Raw genomic sequence first — 13345 nt, forward strand, 5'->3', positions numbered from 1 at the left:
TGTGACATTAATTTCTTGATGACCTAATACATTTTTATACTAAGATTGCTATGAATTATGTATTATCATGCAGTGATATTATTCTGAATACAGAGGGTTGAGCATGTTATGTTAAACAATTTTGGAGCTCCACCACATCATTGCTGTCCATGTCATCTTCTGTGATCATTTTTAGTCTGACAACTGTGCATCTTGACAATAGCCATGCAGCATAGTTGCTATTGCAAAAGGCTCCACCATAAGAATGTCATTCTTCTTTGAAGCTCCTTAAGGCACACATGGAGAAAGGAAAAGAAATTTGTTGGAACTCTTGATAATTGCTACATCCACTTTTTACACATGGAGTTGTCACTTTTCAGGCAATTTTACTAAGTTGACCTAAATACTTATAACCAATAGAAAGACCACATTTTTAAACATGATCTCCAAATAGTTATTTTTTAATACAACGGGATAAAAGTGAAGAGGACTTATGATTACGATAAAAGGTATGATCAAGTTTTGGGTCTTTACTTGCAGACAAATTGTGATGGGAAAGGTTTATTTTCAAACTGGAAGTAACCTGTTTTCATACACTTTGATTGTAAGTTGATACATGAAAATTTGAAATTGGTAATAATAGAACTTAGTTCTGCTGATTATTTTGTTATGGCCTGTGTATCTGATGTTAGATGAGGTAATGTTCATATTTGTAGATAAGCCTTGGTTTCCTAATCCAGTATACACACCCAAAAATGCATATCTTTGCTGACACCCAACATTTTCTTAAGCTTATTCAAAATTGGTTGTTAGATGCTGTTATGGTTTGTCAGATACAAACCCAAATGATAAAACCCTATTAATCACCCTCTTGGTTCTTGATGCCCATGAACTCAGATTATATCATAAACTAAAACTAATGCACTTACATTGTGAAGAACCACATATACAAAATGTTTTTAGTAGTACAATCCCATCTCACACAAGAACAATAGCATTGAACCTTTATAAACCAGAAGATAACCCAGAAGCTACCATCATACTGGATATGGTCTATTATGAAGATGAACAAAACCTTATATTGGACAGAATGTATGAAACAATGAAGAAGAACCTACAACAGTTTAGGAAGGAGTTACTGCTATCGATCTGTTTTGTTAAAAGGTACCTGAATGACATACATCCTAACCCTCCATATTAACCAAGACAGTATATAAAATTTATTTTCTCAAATTCATACCAGGTGAAAAATTGAATGACTACCCTTCTCTGTTAAATGCTCTTAACAGACTGAGGATGTTCATGATGGGGAACAAAGTGTGATATTGTTCAAATGTACATCAGTATCTTAACTCCTAATTTATCTAGTGATGAATATATGGATCCTAACATGTTTTGTCTGACAGGAGTTAAGACAATGCCATCTTTGCAAGGAGAGGCCACAGATGAAGGAACATTGCTTGATGAAAGTGAGGTGTTCCTACACAGTGATAAAAATGCCCTATGTGATAATACAGATTGAAAAATTATTTTAACATAGGAAGATGGCAAAAGAAAAATTTCAAGCTGAGTAGCCAAGTAGCCAAGTGACTACACCTGAAAGATCAATAGTGGCATCCCAGAAGCTAAGAAGTCTTGATTATACCACTTATCATTTGGCAGACTTGAAAGTCTTTGTTTGAATGGTCTGAAATTAATACAAAATTTGAAAGCGAATTTTTTCAGCTGTGTCAAATAAGTTATCTGGCTTGTTTCCTGACTTTCCAAGAGAAATTTTCATGATATATATGTGAAAACAAGAACCATCATCAGGATGAAATGCTTCGACACAAGCTTTGGAGAAAAATGGGACATTCAAAATTCAGATGAACTATGCAAGAGCAGAAGAAAGCTGATGAAAATTGTCAATCATAAACAGAAAGAGATTTAGATATTTTAATATCATAATTTTGATACCTTATTATATCCTTTTGTTAAGTAGTTATATCTCAATTGTGAATGAACTATTTAATCAGCATATTAATAAATAGTAATGTTTGTCTTTTTAACTGCAGTTACTAGTAATTGTCTCTGATAAGTATTAGTAGTATAAACATGGAGAGAATGGAAAGTTTTAAAGGATTGTAATGTAGCATCTTTAGCAATGGAATGTGTTGGTTGATTGCAACATGCACACAGGTATTACTGAAGTACCAAAAGAGCTGAACAAGACAAACATTTTCCTCTAATAAACTTGGAGCTACCCTGCACGACAAGGTGGTATTACCTGGGTATGAGAAACCTCCTTACCCATACTGAGACAGTTTCTGTTACTATGTGGTAAGAAGTAATAACTTTGAGCCAGTCACAGGAGGGCAAAAAGCCTGTAGTGGCAGCTGCAGTGACTTCACCTCTGGTAGACTGTCCTACCCATGTACCCACATTGCACCAGGTTAAAAATCAAAGGAAGATCAATTAGCCATTTACCACATCCTGATGTTAGGATGAAGCCACATTCATGTCCAGTAAATGGGCAGGGCTGTCCCAGTTCTCATGTGGTTTGTATGTCACCAATGCCTCCTCCAGGATGTTATCCTGGAAGAGAGGAGTAAAGCATCTGTTTTGCAGATGGAACAATGAGTCACTTTTCAACAAACTGCCCATACCTTGCTGAGTAGCAAGGCAGACAATGTTTTCAGTTTTGATCAGTGGTGCAGCAGGTGCAGAAGAGCCAACAGCAGGCAGTGGATACTACTGCACAGCTCCAGGAAGGTAGAAAAGCCAGAGTTTTTCCTGGCCATTAACTTGGAAAGAACAACACAAACAACTTGTATCAAAAAGTGTGGTTGTCAGCCTAGCTCTCTCAGGGACAGATGTGTCTGTTAAAGTAAGAAGGCAAGAAATATATTTTCTGGTTAATACAACAGCAGTTAGAATACTGGTAGATCTTGCAACATATCAGGCACTCCAAGCAAATCCACCACTTAAGCCAGTTAAAACAAACTTTGTTTTGGAGAATGGGAGGGGGGGATCATGTCTTGATTATGTCTCAGAGGTTTCACTTACAGAATGAAGTTAGCTGTCACCAATCTCAGTTCTGATATCAGCATCCTTGGAATGGATGTATTGTGGATCATATTATTCAGTTTTGCCTTTGCAACTAGCAAACTAATATTCTAAGGTACTTATTCGATGTCAGCCAGATCGACCCTGGGAACACTGGACTGTATGAGTGTGTGTGGAAAAGGAAGTCATATTACACCAATGTACACAAGTGATATTCTGTGGTTTACTATGGATAAAGTCTAGTACATCATTGCCATGTAATGCAGTTACAGAGTCCATGCATAAAATAGGTTGTTTCCTATCTAAAAAGCAAGCAGTGTCAGTTTGGATTATATTTTCCAAGTAGGTAAGGGAAGAAGTGCTGGTTTTGTTATGCAGTTATGGATGATCACTTATCAACTGCATGCTAAAATGATAACTAGCACAGTTAGCAAAGTGGAATTAATTGCTAGCAGTAATGCTAGGATTGGGTAAGTCATGCTGCATCTGAAATTAAATACACAGATACCGACACATGATATCACTATATTAAGATTGTGCAGACAATCTAGACTCATTGCAGCAGCAGCAACAACTCAAATAACTCCATGGTGGAATACTCCAGTGTATTTATGTGACTGTATGACCTTTTGGGTTAAACAACAGTAACACATCACATAGATGAAAATGATGCATGCCCAATTAAACAACCATTGCACAGACTTCCCTAGAGTGCTAGGAATAACCACTGCAGAAATACAGAGGATGTTAAAAAATGGAATCATACAGCTTTCAAAGAGTGCTTAGTTATTTCTAACAGCAATTGTCAGGAAGGTAGGCATGCAAAAATTCTGTATTGAAGATGGTAACTCACATTGATGTCTTTCCATTAACATGAACAGATGAATGTCTGGACACACTGGAAGGGGTCTCTTGGCTTAGTAGGTTAGATTTGGCATCTAGATACTAGAGAGTCGAAGTGGATAACAAAAACAGAGTTAAGACTTCTTTTAGTAAGAAGGATGTCTTGTATGAGTTTTTCATCATGCTGTTCAGCCTGTTTAATGAAAAGCTAAGAAACCTTGTAGGCATATCTGAAAGTAATTTTGAAGTAGTCGAGTATCTTAATATACTGCAATAAAGTGTTGTTGTATTTTGAATCTCAGTCTCTGAGTCAATTCTTTATTTTAACTGTAAACTTCCTCAAGTTGGTGAGTTGTGTACTCCACTCACAACTGTATGCCTGGATTTAATACAAATCTATTGTAACTGGATAAAAAAAGTTGAACTCCAATCACTAGCCAATACGGCAACTTGTTACAGGTTCTCAACCACAGACTCAAATATTCAATCAGCTACTACGATGAAGTCAACACAGATCAGCCACTTCTGCTGTTGCAACTCCCTCAATGTTACTAATATGCATAATTAAGATACTAATACAATATACATAATTATATACATATATGACTTATCCTACTTAACTTAATTAAAACTTCATGAATAATCTATCATTATTGAAGGCTTCTAATACATTGTTTCATACTTTATTAGAGTCAGTATTAACTACCTTTACATCATTCTTAGGTTTGTGTTCAATTACTTGAGGAGCAAACCTTACTCATCTCCTCCTAGTTGTAGTCACTTCTGGTTGAGTTAGTATAGTACATCATCCTCAGTTATTGGGGCACTACTATCACTACTAGTGTTACTAACATTATTATCCTCTAACTCTGGGGTTTCTGTCTCTATTATCTCTTCCTCGTCAAATGATAAGTCAGTCTTGCTTGAGTTTTCAGTTTCTTTTTGTATGTTCTCATTTTGATCAGCTGTCTTGGTTTTGTCAGCTACACGTTCATATTGGTAAGATTTATAGTCTTTTACTTTCTTCAACCAATTAACATGCACTAAATGTTTACTTTTCCTGTAAATCTCTTGGATTTTTAAATTAACTGGACTTGTTGGTTTAAGAAATCTAAAAGGTCATAATTTTGCCAGCTTTCTAGTATTTCCTTTCTTAACAATGGGAATGTATAAACGATACCTTGTCTCCTAACCTTCTTTTGCTAGTTTGTGCCTTCTTATTTACTTGCTTCTCTCTATGCTCAGCAGACTTAATCAAGTGTTCATTAGCCAACTCAAATGCTAACAGCATCCACTGTAACAGCTCTGCTTTATTGTCATAATATACTTTTCTAGGAACTAGTATCTCCTGCATAGGTAGCATGACATCTCTGCCATCTAATAGAAAGAATTAATTTTCCTGAGTGGATTCATTTTCAGCACTTTGATATGCAAACAATACTAAAGGAGTCTGCTCATCCCTGGTTTTCTGATCCTTCTTACAGTATTGAGAGATCATGTCTTGTAAAGTTATATTGAATGTTTCCACTAGACCATCAGCAGCTGGGTGGTAAGCAGTAGTCTCAATTTCCTTAACACTGAGTAACTCACAAACTTCCTTCATTAATTTAGAAATGAAGTTACTGCCTCTATCTGTCAGTAGATACTGGGGTATACATTATCTAGCTACTATGTTATTCACAAATGCTTTGGCAATCATTTCCGCATCGTTATCGGGTTAGCGTACTGTCTCAGGAAACCTAGTCAGGTAGTTTGTGACTACTAATGCATATTTGTTCCCAGTATAAGATGTAGGCAATGGACCTAATATATCCATAGCTATTAATTAAAAAGACATGGTTAAACTCAGCATTCTCTGGAAAGAAGCATTCTCAAAGAGTGGGCTTGTCTTTCGTTTCTGACATTCTATGTGTGAGTCACAATTTTAATATCCTTTCTCATATTTAGCCAAAAGAATCTTTTACTTATTCTACTATACATTTTCCCAAAAGCTAGGTGTGCTGCAAACAGTGTGTCATGATAAGTTTTCATGACTTTAGTTTTTGAATTATTTGGTTCAACTATCTGCTAATGTTCTGTCATTATCAGTTTTTTTACATAAAATATTTGTGTACTCTGTATCTTCTCCCAGTAATACTGGGATATTTTGTAGGGTATTTACCAGCTCATCTTTCTTTTGTTCATTAATCACATGATCTAAATCCCAAATTATTTCTAAATCATCCTCATTTTCTTTTACTTATTTTGTTAATCATCTACTTTTTCTCAGTGTCTACACTTCCTACAACTTCTTAGATCATCAACGTTAGAGTGCTTTCGATTTGATCTATGTATTGCTTCAAAATCATAATCCTGTAACAATAATGATCATTTTGCTAATCTAGAGGAGGGATTGTTTAATGTCATTAGACATTTCAATGGTGCATGATCTTTAATGATAGTGAACTTCCTACTATACAGATAACATTGGAAAGTTTTAATTCCATGCATTCCTGCTCTGTAACTGAATAATTTATTTTAGCTTTTCCTGTCTACTCAGTTAGTTATAGGGTGTTCTTTTCCATTTTCATCAAACTGTGATAATACTGCACCTATAGCAAAACCTGAAGCATCTGTGCTTAGGATAAACTCCTTACTGAAATCTGGGTAGCTTAGAAATGGTGCCTTTAATAAAACATCTCTTAATTTCTCAAATGCTTTTTATCTCACCATTGAAATTTTATTTATTTCTTAGTAAGCTCAGTTAATAGTTTTGCAAATCCTAAAAATGGGTAAATGTCTTTTACTGTTTTAGGCACTGGATAGTTTTTGTAAACCTGTAACTTTTTCGGGTCAGGTTTTTACACCATCTGCAGTTACCAAGTGACCTTAACATTCTACTTCTGTTTTCAAAAGTTGACATTTACCTGGCTTAAGCTTTAAGTTTGCTTTTCATAACCTATCAAATATATATCTTAACCTTTCTAGGTGTTCTTCAAAACTCACTGCAAACACTATGACATCATCTAAATAACAAAAGCATTCCAAATCTTGTAACCCTGACAATACAATATCCATTAGTCTCTGAAATGTTGAACAGACATTGCATAAGCCAAATGGCATTCTATTAAACTGGTATTTGCCAGAAGGTAACGTGAAAGCAGTTTTAATTTTATTCTCTTCTTCTGTTTCTACCTTCCATTATCCACTTTGTAAATCCACAGATGAAAAGTACCCACTCTTACCTAACCTATCTAAAGTTTTTTGGATATTAGGTAATGGGTAAATGTCTTTGACCATTACACCATTTACCTCACTAAAATCTACACAGAACCTTAATTTTCCATTCTTTTTAGGAACTGACACAACTGAGGATGTGTACGATTACTACTATTTCTCTATTACTCCTATTTCAAGCATTTCTTTTTACACATTCTTTTAATTATACTCTGTGCTTTTCTGGAACTCTATAGGGTCTCTGTGCTATAGGTTTACTCTTTTTCAAAACTATTTTATGTCTAACCTTATTTGTATAGCCATTAGGTTAATTTTCTTCTACAAAGATATGTCTATACTTTTCTAGTAACGTTATCAGACCTTGCTCATGTTTCTTTGCTACATTTCCTAAGATAGAATCTGTGTTACTTTGTTGTGCTTGTCTCATAGTATTTCCTACTGTATGCTACCCTACTGTAGCTACTCTCTCTCTCTACTACTAGCCTTACCTACTACTATATGATCAGGTATTATTACTTTTTCTTCAATTATATTCAACACTTTTATAGGCAGTGTCTCTCTTAGACACTCTATTAATACCAGCAGCTATATAAACTGCTTCTTCTATCTCAATATGTTCAATTAACACTTCTTCATTACACTGGATTTCTCTTTGAACACTTGGTATTCTTATCATGCCAACTTTGTCATGCAAAAGACAAAGAATCAGTGCTTTCATATTGTTATTTTTCATCCTAAGCCTTGATAATGCTAGTGTTAGGTGTCTGACTATGAGTTTTAGTCAGTGGGAAGGTATCATCTGTCTCAAGTTTTGCACATAAGTCTAAAAGTACAAGTCCTTCAAAACTTAAGATCTCTGTTTCTACATGCAGCTTACCTCTTTCAAGAGATATTTCAGTGTCATAAGCCATTAAGAAATCCTGCTCTATAATACCATCTGTTTCTAAATCTATCTGCTTACAAGTGTTCTATCTCTAATTTTCCTATTTTTGTCTAAACAATATACTTACTTAGCATCTTAACAGGATGCCCTGTTATGGAAGTTAAAACACTTTTAGAAACTTCCTTCCAAGCATTATTCAGCAATGTTGGATTTTAATCCACCAGTTCTACACATAGCAGTGAAGATCAAATGCCTGTGTCAACCAATAACCAATATGCTGTACCCTCTATTTCTACTAAAACTACTGGTAACACTTCATGAACACTATGAACACAAACCTTTTATTCCATACTGCCAAAACTACCTCCACTTTCGCTCTGTAATCCCGATAGGGGCTACGTTTTTGATTCTATAGCAAATGTAAAACTATTGTTATTTCTCGAGAACTTCCTTCTCAAAGTCCCAGCCTTTAAGGCTTTTCTGTTTTCTGCCTTCGGTGGGCATTTGCAATCTTGGGCTATATGGTTTTTAATATCACAGTTAAAGCATGCTTTCTGCTCATTTCTCTTCTGTTTCTGAAAACAGTTTCTCATTATGTGTCCAACCATGCCACAGTTAAAATACTGGAAGCCATCAGACTTATTTTGTTTCTTTTGCTAGCCTGTTTTACCAGTTGTGTTACTGTTTACTACATTTACTGCAGCATGTTGGTGCTTATATATCTGTTTTTCTTGTAGCTCCTCTCGAGTAGTTACTTTGGTCAGATACAGTAAGGTTGTATCAGAACTATTTGCTTCATTTATGTTTTTGCAGGCTGTGTTACCAAGCAAACTGCTCGTATTCTGATTTTAGGGTTCTTGGAGCATCAGTACAGTTGGGTGTATATATGCTCTGCGTAGTCTATTACCTAGGTCTTGTAGCTTATGTCCAAACACTGACTCACCCCATTGCTAAGTCAAGCTATGTATTTGTGTCAGAATTGTATTTGGTGGTTCTCTCTTTCTGTTTTCTTCTACTGTATTCTTCATGCTAGATACTGAAAATCTGCAGTTTCACGAAGTTCATTATAAGCCTAATATAATGCTTTACTCCTGCTTTTCTCAATCTCAAAATATCTGCTTTTTTAGCATTGATTCAGCCTGAAATTATAGCAACTTCGTTTTAAAGCATCTATAAAACCATCAACATCCTTGTCAAGCCTACAGTGATACAATTGTATAGTGCCTGATAAGTGCATAGCACCTTGACGACCTACTTGTGCAGGTTGATCTGCCACACGTTTACAATTTGCATCAGCCCTTCTATCAGCTCTAGAGCATGCACCCTCATCTACAGTAGTATATATGCCAGAAGTACCCATGCCTACTTATACTACCTAAATTGACTTATTTCTATTCTTTTATTTACTCTAACCAAACTGTCATTAGTTGCTCCAAAAATCCTGGAAAACTGCACCAATTGTAATAGGTGGCTGTATTTGCTAGTTGGTGGTTTGAATTTAAATCCAGTTACAATAGATTTATATTAAATCCAGGTATATAGTCGCAAGTGGAGTTGACAAATCACTAACTCGAGGAAGTTTACAATTAGAATAAAGTATCAACTCAGAGACTGAGATTCAAAATACAACAACCCTTTAATTCAATATATTAAGATACTTGACTACATCAAAACTACAGAAAGTATCTTGGAACACGTTACTAACAGAATTATTAAATTAATCAACTTGATTTGATAGCTGTTCTCCAATTAAACTTTTTATAACATCCATTAAATTGCTTAACACTACCAAGAAATCATTAATTACTACATTGAAGGAAATGTGTTGAGACATAATTCATTATTAAACATGGTTGATTCAATCTTAACTATGTTATTTAATTCTAAGAGAAATAACAATGCATCAAGGTTGAAAAGATGTTCTGAACCTTTTTGAAAAACTGAAGTCTTCATCATTTCTGGTATCTTTCAGCAGCATCAGAGGATTCTTCTTCAGTTCTGTGGAGATTGAATTTCTAACCCAAAATGGGTTTTTATATCAGATCTTTTGGTATCCTTACGACTTTCCAAGTAATCTAACCTGCAAATAGATCTGGTACTTAATTGGATGATTTTTTGCAAAACAAAAATGTGCCCAATATTCTTCTTATTGCACATATGTGTACTACACATGGAGCTTTTTGTGATATACATATTTTCTCAATTCTTGAAGCATTTGGAATATGGTGAAATGCCACAAATGCTTGAAGTCTTAAAGTGGTATTCCAGCAGATAAAAAAGGAATGCTTGAAACTGAAACCACAAAAATGTGCATTCATGCACACAAAAGTGATATTTCCCAGTGATGTTGTGAGTAGAAAAGGTATCTCCCTGAACCCTGTTGAAATAACTGCAAGATTGGTCTCAAAGAAGGTCAATATCATATTACCAATGGTTTATGGCCAATTTCTTCAAGATTGCTTCATGATTATAAACTCTTAATAAGGCAGAGATGTACTTTAGGTGGAATAAAGAATATACTTCAGCAATCTAATCTTGGATGTGTGCTGCTGAAGTGATGACAGTATGCTGAATAACAGCATTGCAGGAGTATGATTTAATTATATATTATAGTACAAACCCTTCAACATGGAAATGTAGATATACCATATATTTTGACATGCATTTTTTTTAACAGAATTAGTAAAATGGAAACACTACTTAGCATGTCACTACCAATATTTTCTAGGCTCTTGGTGTCTAGCTGCTGCATGTAGCATATGCATAATTGACCATAGAAATGTCTGGAATCAACAAGCAAAATCTTAATAACATTGAAACTCAAGCGATGCAGAAAAAGTTCTATGTGTATTTTGTACATAGTAAATTTAAATTTCAAACGTAATTGATATTTTTTATACATAAAACAACTAGTACACAGCTTATCTGTAGCACTAGCTGTATGCAAGAGATCTTAATTGTACAAAACTACTGGTGACAGTAATTGTTTTAGCATATAAATGTTTTAAGTTTTAATATACTTTTCATATCTGTTTCAACTACTTTAGTTCATTATGTTAACTACTTTTACATTTAATGAAGAGTGTCATAATTGTATATTAGAGGAAAATCTTAACATTGTGTTTATTTTAGCAAAGCTTAGAACAAGTTCTTGCTAGTACTGCAGGAGACCTGGAGGGTGCAAAAAAGAGGGAACAGACTTTGTTGATGATGTATGAGACAGCTAAACAAGAAGTTTTGGAGAAAAACCATGAAATTGCTTCTTACTGTGCAGCTTTACAGGTGAGATTTTGAAATCAGGTATTGTTCTCACTCTTAATATTTTCAATTTGAGTTATTCTTACAAAAGTTTTAACTTACATAAGTTTTATACAGAGCAAACATTGATTCAACTCATGTAATATATATTTGTGTGAAAAAAAATCAAAAAGCCTAGTGAGCTTTGTAGCTTTTTGATCATTTATAGACTATCTGTTTATCATGTGTAAAGAAAAGGATGAGAAGTTTTCATGTGTGTAGTTATGATGCAGTGGTAAGTTTGCAGATTCACACTCCAAAATAATGGATTTTGATATTCATGGTGAGCACAGCACAGATAGCTCATTGTGTAGCTGTGTGCTTAACAACAAACAGAAACTAATTATGATGAATAATTTTGACGTAGTAATTTAAATTTTTTCCATATTGTCACAGAGTTATCAGGTCATTAGTTTAACATTTAATTTCTGAAAAACGTTTCTTCATATAAATAATATGCACTTTTTATTATTGTTTTTAGAAAAGTTTCTAAAATTTATGAAATTATATTTTTTGGATCTGTTTAAAGACTGGGTTTAAAAACAAGCAGACTTACCTCTGAAATATGAAAACCTTTACTTGTTGAGTCATTCTCATGTCACTAATAAACATGTGAATAAAATTATGATTGTTTTTGACAACAGGCATCAACTATCTAGAATTCTCTACTCCCCCACTTTCCATGTGACCCATGTTAGAATAATGTGTATACGCTATGATTTTTTTTATCATAATCCAGATTTTTTGTTAACTTTGCTCACTATGTACTCAGATGTCAATACTTATTACTGTTGCAAACTTGTTTACCAATATAAAATTGTTTACAATATCTCTTGAGGCTTACTCATGTAGCTTGCCTCTAGAGTACAGGGAATTCCTGGGGCTGTATTGTCAGCCCTTTTTGATCCATATATTCAGGTGTTTATTTATTGTCTACTGGTGCCTTTGGCAGGTTTCATATTTATGTGGACACTCAATTATGGAACATCTGCCAATTCTGACTGATTATTTAAGCAAATAATGATAATTAAATAAAAAAAATCTCAAGTTTATTCACCTTCACTGTTTGAAAATCAGGATTTGTTAGCTAGTCTAATTCTGTAGAATCTTTTGCTGGATTTTTTTCTTAGGTATGCTCTATTTTGTAATCTTAAACTCATTTCTTTTATGCCTGATGATACTAATGTCATGTTGGAAGATTCAGTATGTGAATCTTTATATTTTCCACTTTCTTCTCATTTTTGGTTCATTACTGATACTTTTAGAAATCAGTTAAATGTTATGAGCCTTTTAGCACAGTCATCTTTATCTAATTGTCTTGCTTCTCAAGTTCTTGACTCCTTAGATTGGTTTGGGGGAGGGAGGTTTTTCATGTGTTTTTTTATTTAGACTGATTGTCTACATTACTTCAGCTGTTGCTTGATTATTTGTTCAAGATGTGAGATTGTCTTACTGAATGTTGTGATTGTTATCTTATTTTCGTTAATAATCTTCTTTGTTTATTAATCTTGTTGGGCTACCTTATAGACTTTGTGCAACAAACAGTATACCTTATCTTTCTTCAACAAGCTGCTTCATTCCTTATGTCTTGTTCATGATTGTTAGATATACACGACTGTTAATTTTAAGTTTAATATGAGAGTATTATTTAGTTTATATTGTGTGAGCATTAAAGTAAGTTATTTTTAGAAGCAATATTTATGGCAAATTTGCTTAAGTAACTTTATGAGTCATGTTCAGTTGTTGTAAATTGATGTCACATTACTCAAACCTTCTGAATTTTTCTTGTTCCTTTAAGTGAGTATTGTTACATAATAACATCTTTTAAAACAAGTGAATTGTGTGCTGTTCGTTTACTGTTGAAATTTATCACAAGTCACAGACACTTACTGTAAAGAATCCAGCTCATATAAAAAACTTGACATTTGAGAGCCAGCCAGGATTATACTGTGATAAACACCAGTAAAAGAAGACATGAATGAAAGAGGAAGTAAGCCTATATATGCACAACTTTAGTGGTGTCGAAAATAGTGTGGAGATTAGAGTCACACTATATAACCATGTCAACTGATTTTGATAAAT

At 34.1% G+C, this 13345-nt stretch overlaps 1 protein-coding gene across 1 annotated transcript in view; it reads left to right on the top strand.

Annotated features, from left to right (window-relative positions):
- Positions 1-11248, top strand: part of LOC111089601 (BICD family-like cargo adapter 1) — a gene marked incomplete at its 3' end in the record, with an annotated part of 39926 nt that extends 28678 nt beyond the window's left edge. Inside the window, exon 5 of the mRNA XM_022402413.1 lies at positions 11099-11248. Within this exon, the coding sequence (XP_022258121.1) occupies positions 11099-11248 (150 nt within the window). The remainder of the gene's footprint in view (positions 1-11098) is intronic.
- Positions 11249-13345: the final 2097 nt, after the last annotated feature.

Source organism: Limulus polyphemus, unplaced genomic scaffold, assembly GCF_000517525.1.
Source record: "Limulus polyphemus unplaced genomic scaffold, Limulus_polyphemus-2.1.2 Scaffold6744, whole genome shotgun sequence".
Taxonomy (NCBI): Eukaryota; Metazoa; Arthropoda; class Merostomata; order Xiphosura; family Limulidae; genus Limulus; species Limulus polyphemus.